Consider the following 23,006-nt stretch of genomic DNA (forward strand, 5'->3'; position numbering starts at 1 on the left):
TCTGAAGGCACTGAAACGAGCATTCATTTTAGAAATCTAAAACCACAGTTATGTTCCAATCTCTAATCTGGCTCAGAGCCTGTACACATGGCCTCCAGTCTAAATCTCAGTCAAAAGATAAATAGCATTTTTATTTAAACTTACACTTCACCTAGAATATCCTGGCACTTACACCAGGATTGTGTCCACCAGTGAACTCTACTGCTGGCTCGCCAAAGGGGATCAGAAGAAGGAACCAGGAGGAACAGGCATTTGGCAGGTTGGGGAAGCAACTGCGTTACCTCTCCTATCTCCCCCACCCCCCACACTACTCCTCAACTCCCTACTTCGAAGAGGCAGGAAACACTGGCCAAAGTTTGTTGAGATAAAGGAGAGTGGATACCCCCCCAAAAGGTAAAAATGCTGCCACCAGAAGCCCCTTTAAAAATGAAAAAAAAAATTGAGCCCTATCTTCAGGAATCCAATTGTAAACAATTTTACAACACCAAGTTATAGTCCAGCAATTTTATTTTAAATTCACAAGCTTTCACAAAAATTCACAAAAATGTTGTGAATTTTTATTTTAAATTCACAACATTTACCTGAGGAAGGAGGAAGCCTCCGAAAGCTTGTGAATTTAAAATAAAATTGCTGGACTATAACTTGGTGTTGTAAAATTGTTTACAATTGTCAACCCCAGTCCATCACCGGCATCTCCACTTCAGGAATCCAGGCCTCTATCCCAATACTGTCCCCCAGGTGAGCCCCATTTCTGCAGTTGATGGTTAGGTGTAAGTGGCGAAACCAAGTATACCTCCATCAATGCCAAACCTGGTCCTCACTGAGGAATGGGGTATGTAAACTCCCAACTTTGGGAGGCCCATCCTGGTCCCTCCCCATTACATCGATGCCAATAAAGTGAGAGACTCCAATCCCACAAGGTCCACAACATACAAGAAAGTATGTTTTGTTGCTTGAGCCTCTCCTCCTAATTTAATCCCCTAAGGACTAGCACTTTCCTGGTCAGCCTTCCCTATCTAATGCAGCCATATTCCTTTTGAGGTAGGGTGACCAAAACCATGCTCCATATTCACCATCGATCAGTACAATGTCAGTAAAAATTTGTTATGTCTGTGGTCCAATGCCTTTCAGGTGCATCCAACTACATGATTTGTCTTACTAATAATTGCAGAGATGCTTTTAGAGTAGAATCAATGATTACTCCCAAATCCTTTTATATTATATTTACTGTTACCTGATGCTATATACATTAGTCTACTCTTATCCACATTAAAATCTATCGATTATATCTTAGATCATCTATATAATTGTTCCAAGCCTCACTGAAGACAGTCTTGCTACTTTCTATTCATTCCTTGACCATGGAGCTTTGTGTCATCAGCAAATTTAATCATACTTCTATGGTCACACTGTTCCATATCATTCATAAATACTAAAAAGAAACAGGAGTCTTAAAACAGATCTCTGGAGAACACCACTGCTTACTTTTTCCTAGATAGATTACTTTCCTGTGTCTTCTGTTAACAAGTCAGTTCTCAAACTATCTGGACAATCTGTCAATTATTCCATGGCTTTAAGTTTCCTTACTAGCCTCACATGAGGAACTGCATCAAAAAGCTTTTGAAAATATAAGTGAACTATATCTAAAAAATAATCCTCATCCATTCTCTTAAATTACCCCCTCAAAGAATTCCAGTAAATGAACATGTTAAAACTGTCCTAGAATTTTCATTGAGTAGTAGAACTTGGGGTCATGCTTGCAATTCTTACACATAAACTTCCCAATATCAGCTTTGAAGTTTTTAAGCTTAATTTACACCATCTGTTAGTTTGGTGTTTGTACAGGAGTTTGAAGAGATCAGGAATGTATGGTAACATCCTGTAGCATTTTGGGTGCATATAACAATGTAAAAGGGTTTGTTGTTCACCCTGAGGCTCGCTATCCCAGATATTTTGTGCACAAAGCAAATCCTCAGTTCATAGGAAGCAGACTTTGGCTTTGAACACGAGTAGAGAGTATTGAGAGATGGTCTAAAATGTAACAGCACCTTAGTACAGAAATAAAAACAAGCTAAGTAGAAAGTCCATTGCATAAATTAATATTTATAGAAGAGCTAAATTGGATGGGGTGAGGAGGAGTTGGAAGAAAACTATGAAACTGTTTAAAAATATATTATTATACTGCAGAACTAGTAGAAAATGAATATTTTAAGATGTTGAATTTGCTCCATTCTGATACAAAAATGCAACAGGAATCATTTTCAAAGATAGGTTTTAGAAACTTTTACTAAAACTGTGACACATTATTTAGAAATAGTTCAATTGCACTTCAGGACACTGAAACAGTAGAATTAACATCTGTGGAAATTAACCTTTATTGCACTAACAATCAAAGGTCTTATCAGACATCCTGAAGGACTTTGGAACATCGTGAGGATTTGAGAGGTGCTATATAGATACAAGTTCTCTATTTCTTTTAATTAACATATCTGCAAAATATTCTTTAACTGTCCAAGTGACCGTTTTAAAAGAGCTAGTACATTTTTATTGGTGGATCAAGAGATAAAGTCTGTCTGCTTTTAAAGCTTGTACTAATGAGGCATCTGCAATGTAACGTGTGGATTCTGTTTCCTCGCCCTTGAACTTGACACGATATATGTGAGACACAGCAGTCCCCAAAGCTACGTTTAACTACACAACCTAAATGATGTTATGCACTGAAAACCAAAGTAAATCACACAGGTCACTTTTTCTTAGTTAATCATAAAACCTTACTGCTAGTAACAGCAGCTTAAACACTGGCTATGACCTTCCAGTGGACTTATTTCCTGAGCTAAGCAAAGATTAAAGGGACTTCTATGCAGTCATTAAGTATACCCAGCTAATATCTACCATACAAAGCTGCAATACCCTTCCTATCTTATTACAATGTCTATCTCAAATCATGAAAATCATCAGCACAGTAAAGATTGTCCTTATCAAATTTTCTTAGAAAGATAAACAGGGCTTGAGTTTGGAAAGGATTCTTAAAATGACCACTTTAATGCTAAACAGAAATGAATGCTAATTTTTTAAAGGAACTATCTTTTTGAAGGGTGCCCGGAGTGACCAAAAAATAAAATTCATCAAGTGAATCACCTTGGGCTGCTGTCGGGCACCTTCCAGCAGTTAGATGTAGGGCTGCACTGACAGATGCCCAAGTGGAAGAAAATATCGTTTTTTTTTAAATGGGTGGTGATGGTGAAAGGAATATTTCACAGAAAGTTGGGCTATAATTAATACCAGTAAGAGAGTTGTTTGAAAGGTTTTAGTCAGATTTTAATAATTAAATATCGCAACAGTGTGTTGCTGGGATAAGAATTCGATAATTGCTATGGACGTGCTGATGAGTGAAACTCAGGCAGTGTTTCTCAACCACTTCTACCCTGCCAATACAAGCAGTCCTGTTTAAACACAATGCCATGAAACATAGATGGGTCAGAAACATACCCCCATTTTGGGTTAACTGAAGTAACTGCATTGGAGGAAGTTAAACAACTTTCACAGAAAATTCAACCTTTTAAACCTTGTTCAACAGTCAGACACTTTACTGTGCTATTTATTACTATTTTAATTGCATTACAATGTTATTGGCAACACAAGGCTATTTTGAATCCAGCAACGCTAAGGAGATCAAATCAGCTAGGCATGCATGAATACCCCCAGTAATGTAATAGCCTTTTATGGAGAGGTTTGTGAATTTAGTAGTATTAAGTGTCATTAATGAATATCACTGACCAGAAACACTTCCTTTTTTAGTAACCAATAAAAAATATCCTGGATGTTCACTGTAAATATCTAAAGTCTGACTTTTTTAAACTTGATAAATTATGAATAGTCGTCTTTGTTTACAACTTATATCTTCTATAGCATATCCAAAAAGCTAAGAAATTAAGCAATTTCAGAGCTAAAATTACTGACTAAATATATGAAAAGAGATTTCACCATCTAATAGCCCCAAAATGACTTTGGATGAGGTTGGTTTAACACAAAATTCATTTTTGGCTATTCTGGCTAATTTAATCTTATAGGCTCTGGATTATTAATGAGCACACCCATTCAGAATGAAGACAGGCTCCATTTCCACTTACACAGCATACAGCCTTAAGGTTAAATAGATGTTACTGGGGATTTATATCCATCATGTTGTATCTTTTTTGCACAAATGTAAATTAGTTCATCCCAATTATACAGTGTCGCTATCATCAAAATCAGTCGGGGTTTGGCACTTAGCCCTTTTCAATCATTCTTTGGTAACCAGGCAATAGGGTTGATTGGCAGCAACCCAGAGTATGAGATGATAGGAAATAATTAGGATCATGTTTCACAGGCTTGGTGACTGGCAGCTAGCAGAATTGTGACGTTAATTACACAGTCTGGAGGGAAGAGATTTTCAAACTGGATTTAGCTGTACGCTGAAGTTCCATTAGCAAAACCTGCGACTGCCTAAGGAATCTGGCAATTTTACTAAACACCTCAGAGATTGGGTCACGTGGAGAATCCAGACAAAACCAGGTGAAACCAGCTTATCCAGAGACAAACCCATTATTGCAAAGGCTACAGACCTATGAAACTTAAAAAGTGTTGAGAAAAGGCCTCAAAGATATATTGTGCTGGTCCCAAGGGGTGTTTTGATGTATGCACCTTTACTCAGAGGGGAGACATTTTCATTTTTTTACAACTTATCTATTAGTTGCAATTCTTTAACCTCTTAAACACTTAACCTTTCTCAAGTTAGAGACTCAAACTGCCCATTTTTCTTAATTTTTGTTTGATGATTTTCATGTTCATCAAGATGATCATTGTTATGGCTGGGAAATAGAACTTTTTTCCTATTTCAGCATCTACTGTTACCACTGCCAAGTAAGCGATTACATGGGGTGTGGGAAAAGTAAAGTTCCATAAATCCTGCCTAGCAACGTGCCTTTGACTCTATCTCGGAAGACTGATGGATAAAAATTGGTCAAAACGCCCCTACTCTTCTTCGAATAATACCATGGGATCTTTTACAGCAGACAGGGCCTCAGTTTAACGGCTCATCCAAAAGACAGCACCTCCAATAGTACAGCACTCCCTCAAGTACTACACTGAAGTATCAGCCCAGATTATGTATTCAGTCTCTGGAGTGGGGCTTGAACTCATGACCTTCTGACTCAGAGGCGAGATTGCTACCACTGAGCCAAGACAGGCAACATCACTCCACTGCACTGCATCAGCATGGCATTTTCTATCTCCCCCACCAGCTGTCTTCTTGATCTCTCTCAGTATAATTGCCAATTACTGCCAAATTAAGGACAGTTTTGTGCCTTGCCCATGCCAAACTCATTTCATGTAGGACACATAGGGCTAATAGGCAGAAGATACTTCATCTGTGCTGGATGTGAAACTCCTAGAGGAGAAAGTTCAATGTGCTAACTCACTGTGCTGCCCAATACTTTCAAAGTTCCCATATTAGGTGGCAAGTAAAGTGTGCTACTGCATGGCACAAATTAATTGTTTTAGCAATTTCAAAGGGCTTGTTTGCTTTAGAGTGCATTAAACTAGACATCCTTTTACTTGAATCATTCTCATAATAAACTGACAAACTAACGCCACAGATTTTATTCGGGTGTACGCATTTTATCATAATCTCTGATTATTTCTTAAAACTAGCTATTGGTGCCCATTCAACATCATTCAAGTGTGTGACTGTGTGCATATGCGTGTATTTTTCCATCTCTTCCCAAGGAACTATCACTTGAATTCTCCCCAAGTGGCTTCAAGTCAGATTTACCAGTCGCTTCAAACATGTGAAAAGCAATTACGCTGGCTACAAGTGAAAAGCATCACAAAACGCTTAACGTGAAAATGAAGTACTGTGCATTCAGATCTACAATTCTGAAAGTAAAAGTAAAGACATTCTTAGTTTGAAAAATAACAATCGCACATGTGATCCATGCAATCTTTGGGGTTGTCAACTTCCTGGTTTTTCAGGATTGCATCTGTAAGACAGACTGGGCCAGTTATAGGAAAACCCCAAATAGGATTTGTTTGGATACAGAGATTTACAAAGTCCAAAAATGTACAAACACCTTGAAATCATTTGCTCACCAACTGAATGAATGGAAAGTGATTGCAAAGTCTCCTGACAACCAGTTTTGAATGTAATGCTTCAGGTGATGGAAAATGTAATGGGAGTGTCCAATGTAGATACAATTTTCAAATGGTATATGAAGCGAAATCAATTTTGGCAGGAAATTAAACCTATGGATCCCTGTTTTTTAAAAAAAGAAACTATTCGTGAGAGCAGGAACCATGCTAGAACTCTACAGATCTTGAAATATATGGGTCACGGTCAATCTTCTCTCACTTTAGCCATGGATATAATGATGTGCAGTTTGCGAAGCCTGAAAGTTCTTTCTTGGATACCAAGTCAAATTCTCACTTCCTCTGCCAGAATGTTCACTTGTGCCAAGGAAGTGCAGTAATCATGGATACAGTGGCAATCATGGCATAACTGCATTTAGATAAACTCGAACCATTATCCCATAAATGAAAAACATGTACCTTTTCTTCTGAGGCAACTGTGAGCTTATCGCTTGATACCAAACTGCTTACTTGATCCAGGTTCAGACTAAGAAATTCTTCACCCAGCATAACATCAGGAAAATGCTGCTCTGTTCAGGAAAAAGAACAAAAAAAGAGGCAAACAATAAAATAAAAGTCAGCTTGTATGGGCAACCAATTGTGTTAATTCTCTTTGAAACTACAAAATACTCCACTCCAGTAAAGCAAGAACCATGTTACTCTCCCGTGAATGACAAATATGAGTAATACTGAGGCTGTATGTTATCAGTAAATGCCACTGCTATAGTACTTTGAGCACAGAGCTTCTTTTAAACCTTATTACTGTTTTTCGTAAATGTACGCATTTGGTTAAGTCATTGTGCATTTTGTTGGTACGGTATACTTCAACACTGGGAGTTAATAGAAGCCCAGGCAAACCTTTTGCAACATTCATAATATACAAAGTAGGATTGGAGAAATGAGAAAAAGCACTAAAAGGGGATTAAAAATTCAAGACAGTAGAATTTTACTGTAGCACTGCAAAAACAAGGAGGATATATCACAATTAATTGAAAAGGGATCTAAAGATTCTAGGGAATTCACTGCTCACACTCCTGAAATCAGTCAGGGAGGAGCTAAACTCCTTATTCACAGTACAGTCAGTCACTCGATAGTGAACGGTTAAAATACGACTGCTTGGGCAGCTCTGGGGTATTCCAGAAACTTTACCAGATCTTAGTCTGAAATCACAGAAATACATAGAAGTTACAATACAGAACCAGGCCATTGGGCCCAACCAGTCCTTCTTGGCGCTTACCCTCCACATGCGCAAATTGTTCTAATCACATTTACCCACCCTGTTCCCATATCCCTTCAACCCCTTTTCCTTCATCCACCTATGCAATCTAATCTTGAATGTTGACAGAGTTTCTGCTTCATTAATCCTGGAAGTGAATTCCACAACCTCACAACTCTCCGTGTAAAGAGGTTTCTCCTGCCCTCTGTTCTAAATCACTTATATTTAATCTTTTATGCAGCATCTCATTCTAAACCCCTCAACTACTAGAAACAGTCTGAGCCTATATAAAAACCTTAACAAGATCTCAGTTAAAGTACTGTGTGCCATACTGGGCTCCACGCTATAGGAAGACATTGAGGGTTTAGAATGAGTGCAACACAGATTCACTAGGATGCTGCCTGGTATGAGGAAATACAAATACAAAAAAAGGAACATAGGAACAGGAGTAGACCATTCCGCCCCTCGAGCCTGTTCCGCCATTCAATTAAATCATGGCTGATCTGTGCCTCAGATTTTTTTTTACAGCTTTATCAACCTCAGGTGCTGCCTTAAATGTGCTGTGAACCTGTACTCCCAAATCCCTCTGCTCTTCCACAGCACCAAGCCTATTTCCATTTAGAGTATAATTAATAACATTTTTTTAACCAAAATGTATCACCTTACATTTACTGACATTGAATTCCATCTGTCACTTTTGAGCCCATTTCCCCTTCTTATCACTCACCCTTCGCAACTTCCTTTGGTTTTCTAAAGAATTAACTACCTCTTGAAAATAATGAGATAATTTTAGGCCAATCTCTCGTCACACACTGTCCCCATAGCTTTCAAAATCACCATCACTCTCATCCTCAAAAAGCCTATTCTCAATCCCTCTTTCCTCGCTAAGTACCGTCTCGTCACCAACTCCCTTTCCTTTCCAAGGTTCCTGAATACATTCTCACCTACAGGGTATGGTAGCATAGTGGTTATGTTGCTGGACTAGTAATCTAGAAGCCTAGACTAATAATCCGGAATCATGAATTCAAATCCCGCCACGGCAGATGGGGAATTTAAATTCAATTAATTAAAATTTCAATTAATTAAATGAAATCTGGAATTAAATTACTAGTATCAGTAATGGTGGCCATGAAGACCCATCTGGTTCACTAATGTCCTTTAGGGAAGGAAACCTGCCATCCTTACCCGGTCTGGCCCATATGTGATTCCAGACCCACAGCAATGTGGTTGATTCTTAATCGCCATCTGAAATGGCCTAGCAAGCCACTCAGTTGTAAAATCTTGCTTAAAAAAAGTCATAATAAGAATAAAACTGGACGGACCTCCCGGTATTGGACCACGAGACAAAGGCAAACCAAGCCCAGTCGACCCTGCAAAGTCCTCCTCACTAACATCTGGGGACTTGTGACAAAATTGGGAGAGCTGTCCCACAGCCATACTCACAGAATCATACCTTTAAGCCAACGTCCCAGACTTTTCCATCACCACCCCTGGGTATGTTCTGTCCCACCGGCAGGACAGACCGACCAGAGGTGGCGGTACAGTGATATACAGTCAGAAGGGAGTGGCTCTGGGAGTCCTCAACATTGACTCAGGACCCCATGAAATCTCAGGGCATCAGGTCAAACATGGGCAAGGAAACCTCCTGCTGATTACCACCTACTGCCCTCCCTCAGCTGATGAATCAGTCCTCCTCCATGTTGAACATCACTTGGAGGAAGCACTGAGAGGAGCAAGGGCACAGAATGTACTCTGGGTGGGGGACTTCAACGTCCATCACCAAGAGTGGCTTGGTAGCACCATGACTGACCGAGATGCCCGAGTCCTGAAGGACACAGCTGGCAGACTGGGCCTGCGGCAGGTGGTGAGCGAACCAACACGAGGGAAAAACTTACTTGACCTCGTCCTCACCAATCTACCTGTCGCAGATGCATCTGTCCATGACAGTATTGGTAGGAGTGACCACCACACAGTCCTCGTGGAGACGAAGTCCTGTCTTCGCACTGAGGATACCATCCAACATGTTGTCTGGCACTACTACTGTGCTAAATGGGATAGATTCAGAACAGGTCTAGCAACTCAAAACTGGGCATCCATGAGGTGTTGTGGGCCATCAGCAGCAGCAGAATTGTATTCCAGCACAATCTGTAACCTCATGGCCCGGCATATTCCTCACTCTACCATTACCAACAAGCCAGGGGATCAACCCTGGTTCAATGAGGAGTGTAGAAGAGCACGCCAGGAGCAGCACCAGGCCTACCTAAAAATGAGGTGCCAACATGGTGAAGGTACGACCAGCGGCGAGGTGAGAGTGACTGCCCTTGACATCAAGGCAGCATTTGACCGAGTGTGGCACTAACGAGCCATAGTAAAATTGAAGTCAATGGGAATCAGGGGGAAAACTCTCCAGTGGCTGGAGTCATACCTAGCACAAAGGAAGATGGTAGTGGTTGTTGGAGGCCAATCATCTCAGCCCCAGGACATTGTCCTAGGCCCAACCATCTTCAGCTGCTTCATCAATGACCTTCCCTCCATCATAAGGTCAGAAATGGGGATGTTCGCTGATGATTGCACAGTGTTCAGTTCCATTCGCAACCCCTCAAATAATGAAGCAGTCCGAGCCCGCATGCAGCAAGACCTGGACAACATCCAGGCTTGGGCTGATATGTGGCAAGTAACATTCGCGCCAGATAAGTGCCAGGCAATGACCATCTCCAACAAGAGAGAGTCTAACCACCTCCCCTTGACATTCAACGGCAATACCATCGCCAAATCCCCCACCATCAACATCCTGGGGGTCACCATTGACCAGAAACTTAACTGGACCAGCCATATAAATACTGTGGCTACGAGAGCAGGTTAGAGGCTGGGTATTCTGCAGCGAGTGACTCACCTCCTGACTCCCCAAAGCCTTTTCTCCATCTACAAGGCACAAGTCAGGAGTGTGATGGAATACTCTCCACTTGCTTGGATGAGTGCAGCTCCAACAACACTCAAAAAGCTCGACACCATCCAAGATAAAGCAGCCCGCTTGATTGGCACCCCATCCACCACCCTAAACATTCACTCCCTTCGCCAAGGCTTCTTCGACAGCACCTCCCAAACCTGCGACCTCTACCACCTAGAAGGACAAGAGCAGCAGGTACATGGGAACAACACCACCTGCACGTTCCCCTCCAAGTCACACACCATCCCGACTTGGAAATATATCGCCGTTCCTTCATCGTCGCTGGGTCAAAATCCTGGAACTCCCTTCCTAACAGCATTGTGGGAGAACCGTCACTACACTGACTGCAGCGGTTCAAGAAGGCGGCTCACCACCACCTTCTCAAGGGCAATTAGGGATGGGCAATAAATGCCGGCCTCGCCAGCGACGCCCACATCCCATGAACAAATTTTTAAAAAATAATTGAGGATGGGGATATTTACAGAGCCTCATCCTCCCATTAGTTGTTTAATTGTCCACCACTACTGATGACTGGATGTGGCAGGACTGCAGAGCTTTGATCTGATCCATTGGTTGTGGAATCGCTTAACTCTGTCTATAGCATGTTGCTTCCGCTGTTTAGCATGCATGCATATATAAATACTGTGGCTACAACAGCAGGTCAAAGGCTGGGTATTCTGCGGCGAGTGACTCACCTCCTGACTCCCCAAAGCCTTTCCACCATCCACAAGGTACAAGTCGGGAGAGTGATGGAATACTCTCCACTTGCCTGGATGAGTGCAGCTCCAACAACACTCAAGAAGCTGGACACCATGCAGGACAAAGCAGCCCGCTTGATTGGCACCCCATCTACCACCCTAAACATTCACTCCCTTCACCACCGGCGCACAGTGGCTGCAGTGTGTACCATCCACAGGATGCACTGCAGCAACTCGCCAAGGATCCTTCGACAGCACCTCCCAAATCCACGACCTCTACCACCTAGAATGACAAGGGACAATACCATCTGCACGTTCCCCTCCAAGTCACAAACCATCCCGACTTGGAAATATATCGATGTTCCTTCATCGTTGCTGGGTCAAAATCCTGGAACTCCCTTCCTAACAGCATTGTGGGAGAACCTTCACCACACGGACTGCAGCGGTTAAAGAAGGCGGCTCACCACCACCTTCTCAAGGGCAATTAGGGATGGGCAATAAATGTTGGCCTCGCCAGCGACGCCCACATCCCATTAACGAATAAAAAAAACCTCTCCCATAACTCCCTGTTTGAATCCCTCCAATTCAGGTTTCCATCTTCGGGCACTAACCTAATTGACAAACGAGATTCTTTGTGGCTGTGGTGTATTATCCCTCCTCATCCTCTTTAATTTTCAACACAGTCATTCACATGATCCTCATTCAACACTTCTCCTCCACTGCTCGGTGGAACTGCCCTCGCTTGGTTCGATTACAGCCACAACCCATCTCCAGCAATTGCTTCTCTTCCCACCTTGCATGCTACCCTGGCGACATCATCCAAAGCCGCGGGGCTCTCCAGCACCACTGTCAAGTGTATGCGTGCATGCATGCAGTGACAGCACCAAGTCTAACATAGCGGGATACAAAGAAAAGCTGTCTCAACTTTCCACCAGCCATCCGAAGAGCACCCTTACTGCACTACTATGATATTCCATTTCCCATATCATCAATCTGAGTGAGATTGCCAATTTTGTAACAATAATCTAGTTTCGTACTGCAAGCTCCCACCACAAAAAATGAGTTTCGGCTACCCCAAGATCATTTCAATTAGGACATTTATAACCAAAACAATTAAGAGACTTTAGCCCATCAATCTGGGTTGGATTCAACCCCACATGCTAGTGGTGAAAGTATCACGTAGTTCAGTCTAAAAATATAAATCATATATATGTGTACTTCCACTGGGAGAACATGACTAGAGGGTAATTGAGCTATAAATATTAAAATTAGAAAAATATTGACTAAACTGTGAACATAGCGCAAGCCTTTAAACAGATCCTACTGCAACATGTAGTAAAAAAAAGTTGTGGGGCTAACAATAGCTTACTCAATGCCTTATCTTACGAGTTACTTGGACAGCCTCCCTGATGAACGTACTTATGGAATCAGAGTGTTACCTGGGACACAATCTCAGATTTGGAAAAAACAATCATATTTCTATGCTGGTGACATCACCTCCTGCTGCAAAAAGCATTAATAAATAAAACATTTCATTTTATGTTCTAAAAATGTTGTAGGTTTTTCCACTTGTGAGGTTTAATAATTCACCTATAAAACTTTGGCACTTGTGTTTTAGCCAAATTCCTTTCGTTGAAATTAAGCCGGGGGCTTTTCTGAGGACTTAGTCAGGGGAGTACAAATCTTCAGACTAGAATTTTCTTAGGCTTTGCTCATGTCGGAAAGGGAAAAAATGTTGAGGCAGCCATGATCCACCAAGCATCCTTCCAGGTTTCTCTCTTGGAAGAAAATCTTTTGGTAACACTGGAAATTTGGGGACGGAGCTAATTTTAGTTTATAAAAGAATGTAGAAATGCAGTGGCCAATGAAACCCAAAGGCACAGCAATGAGCTGAGTTTATGCGAAGGAAAATTTGACTTGAAGGGCACTTTAGAAGTTAAGCAAAAATAACACTGTTCAAATGACCCAATGTGAGAAATAACACTTGCGCTTTGTGGTAAGCCTTCACATTTCAGTAACAAACTGCACAAAAGAGGCAAATTCATTAAACAAGAAAATACTTCAAAATATATCTTCATTATTTACAGCTGAATCTGTATTTGTTTTAGGTTTATTGCAAAAACTGGCCTAGATTTTCCACATTAGCAGAATTGGGGTGCATCTTCTGCCTGCAACAACAGTGCATCCCTAACCCCGACTCCAACCAATATGCTAGCTTTTGGGTCACATGCATAATTTTGGCAGGAACTCTGGCCTCCACTGGCAAGCCTGCCTGTAATGGGAGCAGAGAATGACTGCAACAGGTCCCCGATATCTACTGTAGTGTAATGTTGCCAATGGCCACAGCACTACCCATAAATGACTCTTGCACTGACCATAGCAATGCTTGATAGCAAGGGACCAACAGACATCCCTTGCTTCTAACCTTCCTATTGTGCAAATGATGAAAAATATTTGGGATGACCTATTGCCATCATTTGCATATTATTACTAAACGCCTGTCCATTTATGGGCAAGCAAAATGAATGTTGCCAGAATGAAATCCAATGGATAGGAAAATGGGCGGCGACACATCAGAGCGCAAAACCCATCCAATGATCTGCCTCAGTTCCATCCAGAAACCAACAGAAGATCATGGCTTTTTCCTCAAGACATGTGCCAAAGCACTTGGTCTGCAAGCACTCAGAGAATGGCAGAGCAAACCTGTACACCATCTAACCAAAGTACTGTCAGAAGTTAGGCAGCACTGTAAAATTTTACATTAACCCCAAACCCATTTGTCAGGCCATTGAGATTCATAAAACAGTCAAACCTAACCTGGATTTTTTATTCATAATTCAATTTGTGCATCTTTGCACATTTTGCAGAAGCTGACTTTTACAGTGATATGAGAAAACTAAGGGCCAATTTTCCTGTCATCCGCGTGACGAGCGAGAGACAAGCGGACCGCGCCTGAACTACGTGCCGCCTGCAATAACTTGAATTCACTTGCATTTCTGGACTCGGGCCTCGAAATAAGACTGCTCTCTGGCAAAGACTAGCACCTGGAAGGGGGAGGAAAGTCAACTGCTGAGGGGGCTTCAGAAACAGGAAGGCCACTGTTGTTGGGGCCTTCTCATTGCTGTCTAAAAACTGCAACCTGAAGTCCTTCGGGGCTGATTTCGGTCACTTTGGGTCTCGGGTCTTTTCTGTCCGACTCTCTCCGATCATCCAATTTTAGTGGGGGTGAACGTAGGGCCTAAGGCACACGCCATCTGGGCGCCCCTCAAAATAGCACGCTTCTGGCACTACAGGAGGAAAATGAGGCGGTAAGATGGGAACACCCCTTCCCACCTCATTATCATGGCAGCCTGTTTCTATTGCAGGTGAAGACATGCTTCCCTCTACCCTCAGAGAAATCCAGAAATCCTGGAGTAACTTACGGAAAGTGGAGACCTGGTGTGATGCGTTTTTAAGCCAATCACCAAGCACAGAAAAATCACCCACTGATCTGCTGTTGAAGAAAGTTGACTCCATGGTTAGAGAAAAACTAAAGCAAAATGTAGTCTTCAGGGGAATAATTGGACCAGGGCACAAAGGCATAATTCAATCTCCATTTTAAAGTCAGACATTCTATCCTTATTTTTAAATTTTCAAAATAAATTCCTATGTCCATATTTATAATGGAAACAGCCTAGTAAATTTATCATACTGTAATTACAGCCTCCCACCAGTAGTGGTGCTGCAGTCCTGCCAATGGGAGAAAAGTGTAATTACAATAACAAGTTTACATAGGAAATTTCCATTATAAATGTGGATACAGGAACTTATAATGGAAAAAGCTGGCAGGAAGTGCACAAAGATGCAAGGTTTCTAACATTTTACTAATCGATCTTCACACAGGGAGTAAAGACCAAGTACATCATCGGGTTAGCAGGTTTAGAAGGTGGAGGATAATTGGACTAGGGTGATGAACAGCTGCAATGCTAGAGAGCAGAAGATGCCAGCTTCGTAGGATTGCCTCCACTTGTTTCCACTCCAAGCTATCCAATTATAGGCAGAGCATCTCCAGAAATGGCTTCTCTTCCTGCCGCTGCATCATTACCTCCAGAGTTCCCCAAGGATCTATCGTTGGCCATCTCTTCTTCCTCATTAAAAACTGCACTTCAGCAACATAATCTGCAGTCATCGGATCAGCTTCCACATATACGCTAACATCAACTCTACCTCTCCACCAACTCTCTTGACCCCTCCACTGCTTCTGTGTTGTCATACTGTTTGTCCGGCATCCAGTCTTGGATGAGCCACAATTTCCTCCAGTTAAACATTGGGAAGACCGAAGCATTTGTGTTCAGCCCCCACCACAAACTCCATGCCTTTGTCACCAATTCCATCCCCCTCCTTCCAATGTCTCAGGCTGTATTAGACGTAGTCAAGGCTGGCCTAACCAGAATGTTGCAGAGTTTAAGCATTATTTAATAATGCTCAGTATTCTACTTGCATTATTGATTGAATGTACTACATACTAAGCCTACTAATACCTAGATTTCTTTCAACTTTGTCTTTGAACCCAGACCTGTCCTAAACTGATAGCAGCTCTCTTCCAGCAAGGACAAAATACACTATTCTTCAGATTAAATAAAATCGGTTAAAAAAAATAGCAAGCTTTTATGATCAATGTTTAAAGCTAAGAGTAAGTAAAAATCAGCCTTTGGGAGTGCAGTGGCATATATGGGTCTAATTTTGATTTTTAAACAAAACCCAAAGAATGTTAATTGCATCATGTAGTGCTTGTAAAATCATGTATTACAGAGGACCCAGTACCATTAACATCGACCTGTGGTACCAGAGATTTTGCAGCAGACCAGTTGGATTCAAGAAATGGCTTCCTAACTACTAAACAAATAGAAATACATCTTGGTGTGGCAAGTCACATGGCTTGAACAATTTATCCACAATCAAACCACCTTCTCAGTGAAATTTGTTCTAACCTATTCAGCATATTGTACAGTACCAAAGAAAGGTGGAACGTTTATAGAACACATAATCCCTTTTTGTTGGGACATACAATAGAAGCTTGTGATTAAAACAATCCATACATTATAGTGAAAGAATACAGAACATTACAGGTCATTAAAAGCCACAATGCGCTAGCTTTGTAGAAACAAAGGCACGCTATAAAAGAGAGACTTGCAATGAAGGGAGTATTGTATGTGGAGATACCTTGGAGATCAAGCCTTGCAGTTTAAATTCAATCAGGAGCAGGAACATTGTTTGATTTTCCCCTCCCTAACCCAGGAGCGTTGAAGTCAATTTCTTTTCTGCCTTTCCATAGAACCGTACAAGTTATAACTATCAGTTCAAGTAACTAATTTTTCCACTCATGTTCCTTCACAAAGCAACTCCAAGTATTTTTCAGAAAATTAATTTAAATGCTTCTTTGAAAACCTCTTGAAAAATGACAGTTAATTCTTCACTATTATTACAACCGTCTTTGAATGATTTTTTTTCCTAAACCTTCAAGTCCTCATGAAGCTGGGATAAATAAAGCAGAATATTGTGTAGGTTTTACTTCAGAAAGTTTTGAAAAAGGAAATTTTGTAGTAGACAAAGAACGTGACTATGGTGATAACTGTATAAACAGTACACACTTAGTGCTAATCCACAAGTACAGTATTTACTTCTAATGGTAAATTACAATAACAACTTGTATTTTCACAGCATTTTTAACATAGAAAAATATCCCAAAGCAATCACAGAGGTGTAATCAAAACAATGCATGCCAAAGATATTAGGAGGGGTAACCAAAGCTTGGTCAAAGAGATAGGTTTTGAAGAGAGGGAGATGGAGCAGCAGAGAGATTCAGGTAGGGAATTCCAGAGTGTGGGGAATCAGCGGCTGGAGACACGGCCGTTAATGGTAGGGGAAAGGGGGGGGTGATCATAGAATCATAAAAAATTTACCATACAGACGGAGGCCATTTGGCCCATCATGTCCGCGCTGGCTGAAAATAAGCCACCCAGCCTAATCCCACTTTCCAGCACTTGGCCCGTAACTTTGTAGGTTACGGCACTTCAGGTGCACATCCAGGTACTTTTTAAATGAGTTGAGGGTTTCTGCCTCGACCAGCCTTTCAGGCAGTGAGTTCCACACCCCCACCACCCTCTGGGTGAAAAAATCTTTCCTCAGCTCCCCTCTAATCCTTCTACCAATCACTTTAAATCTATGCCTCCTGGTTATTGACCTCTCTACTAAGGGAAATAGGCCCCTCATAATTTTGTACACCTCATTTAAATCACCCCTCAGCCTCCACTGTTCTAAAGAGAACAACCCCAGCCTATCCAATCTTTCCTCATAGCTAAAATTCTCCAGTCCTGGCAACATCCTCATAAATCTCCTCTGTACCCTCTCTAGTGCAATTACATCCTTCCTGTAATGTGGTGACCAGAACTGTACCCAGTACTCAAGCTGTGGCCTGACCAGTGTTTTATACAGTTCCAGCACAACCTCCCTGCACTTATATTCTATGTCTCGGCTAATAAAGGAAAGTATTCCATATGCTTTCTTGACCACCTTATCTACCTGTCGTCTGTCGTGCTACCTTCAGGGATCTGTGGACATGCACTCCAAGATCCCTCACTTCCTCTACACCTTTCAGTATCCTCCCATTTATTGTGTATTCCCTTGCCTTGTTTGCTCTCCCCAAATGCATTACCTTACACTTCTCTGGATTGAATTCCATTTGCCACTTTCCTGCCCACCTGACCAGTCCATTGATATCTTCCTGCAGTCTACAGCTTTCCTCCTCAATATCAACCACACGGCCAATTTATGTATCATCTACAAACTTCTTAATCATACCCCCTACATTTAACTCCAATTCATTAATATACACCACAAAGAGCAAGGGACCTAGTACTGAGCCCTGCGGAACCCCAGGGAAACAGCCTTCCAGCCACAAAAACACCCGTCGACCATTACCCTTTGTTTCCTACCACTGAGCCAATTTTGGATCCAACTTGCCACTCTCCCTTGAATCCCATGGACTTGTACTTTTTCGACCAGTCTGCCACGTGAGACCTTGTCAAAAGCCTTGTTAAAATCCATGTAGACTACATCAAATACACTACTCTCATCGACCCTCCTTGTTATCTCCTCAAAAAATTCAATCAAGTTAGTTAGACATGACCTTCCCTTAACAAATCCATGCTGATTACTCCGTGCCTTTCTAAGTGACAGTTTATCCTGTCCCTCAGAATTGATTCCAATAATTTGCCCACCACCGAGGTTATACTGACTGGCCTGTAATTACTCGGTCGATCCCTCGCTCCCTTTTTAAACAACGGTACAACGTTAGCAGTCCTCCAATCCTCCAGCACCATGCCTGTATCCAATGAGGATTGGAAAATGATGGTCAGAGCCTCCGCTATTTCCTCCCTTACTTCTTTTCACATCCTGGGATACATTTCATCCGGCCCTGGTGATTTATCTACTTTCAAAAATGCTAATCCCCTTAATATTTCTTCTCTCACTATGTTTATCCCATCCAATATTTCACACTCCTCCTCAACTACAATGTCTGCATCGTCCCCCTCTTTTATGAAGACAGACGCAAAGTAATCATTAAGAACCATACCAACATCTTCCGCCTTCACACATAGGTTACTTTTTGGTCTCTAATAGGCCCTACTCTATCCTTAGTTATCGTCTTTCTCTTAATTATTTATAAAACATCTTTGGGTTTTCCTTGATTATACTTGCCAATTTTTTTTCATGCCCTCTCTTTGTTTTCCTAATTTCCTTTTTAATTTCACCCCCTGCACTTTGGATACTCCTTTAGGCTTTCTGTAGTATTTAGTTCTCTGTGTCTGACATAAGCTTTCCTTTTCTGCCTTATCTTACCCTGTATGCTCCTTGACATCCAGGGGGGTCTAGATTTGGCAGCCCCATCCTTTTTCTTTGTGGGAACATGATCACTCTGAACCCCTTGAATCACCCCTTGAATGCCTGCACAAGAGGCCAGAGTCAGAGGAACAGAGAGTTTGGGGAGGGGGGTATAGCACTGAAAGGCTTCAGTGATAGGGTGGGGCAAGGCTATGAAGGGATTCAAACATGAGGATAAGAATTTTCAATTTGAGTCATGGGGGGACTGGGAGCTAACGTAAGGCAGTGAGAATAGGATTCGAGCAGCAGGGTTTTGGATGAGCTTAAGTTTATGGAGGATGGAATAGTCGAGTCCGGAATAGTCGAGTCTGGAGGTGACAAAGACATGGATGAGGGTTTCAGTGGAAAATGACGGGGGTGGAGGTGGGTGATGTTATGGAGGTAGAATAGGCAGTCTTTGTCTTGGAGAGGATATGAAGTCAAACTCAATTCTGGTCTGGTTCAATTTGAGATACTGGCCAGGGAAGAGGATTGAGTTGGTGACAAGGGTATGGAGTTTGTGCCAGGGGCCAAAGACAATGCCTTTGATTTTCCCAACGTTTAACTGAAGGAAATTAGGGCTTATCCAAGACTATGCCTATTGGACGAACAGTCTGACAACAGAGTCGGTGTGGGGTTGAGAGTGTTGTTGGAGAGGTAGGGATGGGTGTTGTTTGTTTCTATATGGAAGCTGACCTCATGTGTTTGGATGATGTTGCCAAGGGGCAAGTATGTAAATGAGCAAGAGGAAAGGCCGAGGATAGAGGAGAAGCAACCAATTTCACTTGATATGGTGATCAGACTGACAGATAGGAACATAGGAACAGGAGTAGGCCATTCAGCCCCTCGTGCCTGCTCCGCCATTTGATAAGATCATGGCTGATCTGTGATCTAACTCCATATACCCGCCTTTGGCCCATATCCCTTAATACCTTTGATTGCCAAAAAGCTATCTATCTCACATTTAAATTTAGCAATTGAGCTAGTATCAATTGCCGTTTGCGGAAGAGAGTTCCAAACTTTTGTGTGTAGAAATGTTTTCTAATCTCACTCCTGAAAGGTCTGGCTCTAATTTTTAGACTGTGCCCCCTACTCCTAGAATCCCCAACCAGCGGAAATAGTTTCTCTCTATCCACCCTATCCGTTCCCCTTAATAACTTATAAACTTCGATCAGATCACCCCTTAACCTTCGAAACTCTGGAGAATACAACCCCAATTTATGTAATCTTGCCTCGTAACTTAACCCTTGAAGTCCGGGCATCATTCTAGTAAACCTACGCTGCACTCCCTCCAAAGCCAATATGTCCTTCCGAAGGTGTGGTGCCCAGAACTGCTCACAGTACTCCAGGTGCGGTCTAACCAGGGTTTTGTATAGCTGCAGCATAACTTCTGCCCCCCCCGTTGTACTCCAGTCCTCTAGATATAAAGGCCAGCATTCCATTAGCCTTATTGATTATTTTTTGCACCTGTTCATGACACTTCAATGATCTATGTACCTGAACCCCTAGGTCCCTTTGGACATCCACTGTTTTTAACTTTTTACCATTTAGAAAGTACCCTGTTCTATCCTTTTTTGATCCAAAGTGGATGACCTCACATTTGTCTACATTGAATTCCATTTGCCACAGTTTCGCCCATTCACCTAATCTATCAATATCGCTTTGTAATTTTATGTTTTCATCTACACTGCTTACAATGCCACCAATCTTTGTGATTGGTGGCATTGTAGGTGGCATTGGAGAACAATCTTCCTTTACTGCTGATGGAGCTGGTCGAGGTGCTGGGACACAATCAGCTTTATATTCCAGCCATTATGACTTCCCGCCATGCCAACCTGGCGATAAAAGGAGTCAGGGACAGAAGAGGCCCAAGATAGGCAAGTGTTTTTTATTTTGTTTTTAATTTCCTTGTTGGCTGAAAGGAGCAGGAGTTCTCCTCCAGGCCCAAAAGGAAACCTTGGACCGTCCCTGCTTTCCTCTCGCTCCCCTGACCTCGATGCCCCCCTGGGCCCTTTCCCAGCCACTTATGCGATTGCCAGGAAGTGCTCCTTCGGGTACCTAGTGGTGGCCTCCTGCCGTCCAAAATCCTGCTCCTGTCCACTGGCCAACGACTGCTTACCACCAGATTCGGGAACTGACAGGAGACTAAGCAAACGAGGCTTGGGAGTTCAAATCTCCCGAGCCTCGAGCTGCAGAGGGGCGAGCGGTTCGCCGTACTGCCTCAGTCCCTGCCTGCGTGACTCCTGGCTGGGAGTTAAGATTGGGGCTGAGATGTCTAAAGTATGACGGACTGAAAACTGTTTATATACTGGTGGATCTCCCATAGTTGCTCATGGTCCATTTTTCCATTAAAATGTAAACCGGTTGCCTTGATTATTATTATTATTATATGTTGATTTTGTTACATACACAATTTTTATCCTATATTTTTTAAGTGAAGGAAAAATAAGATGACAGATAGCTGTGTGTGTGTGTGTGTGTGTGTGTGTGTGTGTGTTTTCTCTCAGGGTGGGGGGTGGGGGGGGGGGGGGGGGGGAGTTGGTGAAAGAATTGAGTGTGGATCTATAGGTATGGAATCAGTGGGGAAATCATTTCTAAGATACTGAGGCATTAGGAGAGGGATCCTGGAACAAGAGCACTGAGCAGGGGGGTTCTTAGAACGTGGGAGCAATGTAAGTGATATCCTGGGGTCTGGCAGGAAGGGAAGGATGGGGTTTGGGATTTCGGAGCAGCGGAGGCGAGTCCTAGGTGTACTGTGAGGTGTCTAATGGTTTTGGGAGAAGTTGGCAAGGGATCCCAGAATCTGGGGATGAGAGTCCTAGGTGGTCTTAAAGAACTAGTGGGAGAAGTCCTGGAGTATTGGGAGCAAGGAGACATTGACAGGCAGCATTGGGCGTGGGGTGGGGTGGGGTGGGGTTATGATCTGACAGTATTAAGGGGAGAGTAAGGCAACGGTAACATTGAGGAGAAAGCAACCTATAAAATGTGGCCTCACCTCCTTCTACTGCCTTTAATTCATTCAGTGGTTGACTTGCTATATTTGGGGTTGAGGCCCCCCCCCAACAGTCACGTAGACTGAAAGTGCCTCTACCAAGGTGTCCGTCATCGTGTAGTTCTTATATCTCTATCGTATATCTCTACCCCCTTATACCACACCCTTACAATCTCCCCAACAAGCCTGTCTCTGAGAAGTGGCCCCTCTATGTTGGTGCTGGTTGTCAGCTGAGAATGGCATTAAATGAGCTACATGCTTCCCCCAATGTTCCACGACCCCTCACTCCACTTCTTGAGGACCCTTGGACCTCCCCCACTCCAGTACCCTGGCACCAATCCCCACCCAGATCCTAAGACCTCGTTCCCACTGCTCCAACACCACGATTCACTTTTTGGACTCCCTCTGTAGACACAGGGTGATTTTGGGGCCATAAGCAGGTTGACAGTTGACACTGACATTGACATTGACTTGGAAGGGTCAAAACTGGGTTACAATTTCAAAATGCAGGGTCAAAAATAAATTTGCATTGTTAAAACCGAAGCACAGAACAAAGAAAACCAAAGTAAACACTGCTTACCTGCATATGCATTGGCTTCATTCAGCAGCTCTGTGCACGTGTGAACGTCTGCAAATGCCCGAATTCCTAGACAGTTGGTTGGATGCAATTGGGATTGCAAAAAATCACAACAAGCAGTCCTTACGTCCATTAGCTGTAACAGACTGGCTGCAGGCAACAACACCTAAAGGCAAAGATGAGAAACAAATCAGATTCAAACACTAGCTATTGTGTATTGTGTAGCCCTGGTCTGAAAAAAGTTCTCAGTTCCAGCAGAGTCAAGTACACAACACAAATAAACTTATCCGATTATATTTAACTGTAGAGACCACAAGAGACTGGTCGTGCTTTAATCCCATCATTGTGAAAATACAAATCACTACAAACAGCTAAATCTCATTTTATAATACTCAACAATAAAAGCCACTCTGTAACGGGCAAATTTCTTATCGGAGAAAAAATAAATAAACCATAGATCTGAAGCATTTCATTTATTCATATTAACTTGATATACAAATTGTGAATGC

The 23,006-nt window shown here is 42.4% G+C and overlaps 1 protein-coding gene across 3 annotated transcripts in view; it reads right to left on the reverse strand.

Moving 5' to 3' along the window:
- The window catches only part of LOC137332428 (kelch-like protein 3), a 128,283-nt gene that overhangs the window by 63,239 nt on the left and 42,038 nt on the right, over nt 1-23,006 (reverse strand). For all 3 annotated transcript variants that reach the window (XM_067996254.1, XM_067996252.1, XM_067996253.1), the window contains exons 5-6: nt 22,501-22,663; nt 6,586-6,695 (exon numbers count right to left, since the gene is read on the reverse strand). In XM_067996254.1, the coding sequence (XP_067852355.1) occupies nt 6,586-6,695; nt 22,501-22,663 (273 nt within the window). The remainder of the gene's footprint in view (nt 1-6,585; nt 6,696-22,500; nt 22,664-23,006) is intronic.

This window comes from Heptranchias perlo, chromosome 14 (assembly GCF_035084215.1).
Source record: "Heptranchias perlo isolate sHepPer1 chromosome 14, sHepPer1.hap1, whole genome shotgun sequence".
NCBI classification, from domain to species: Eukaryota; Metazoa; Chordata; class Chondrichthyes; order Hexanchiformes; family Hexanchidae; genus Heptranchias; species Heptranchias perlo.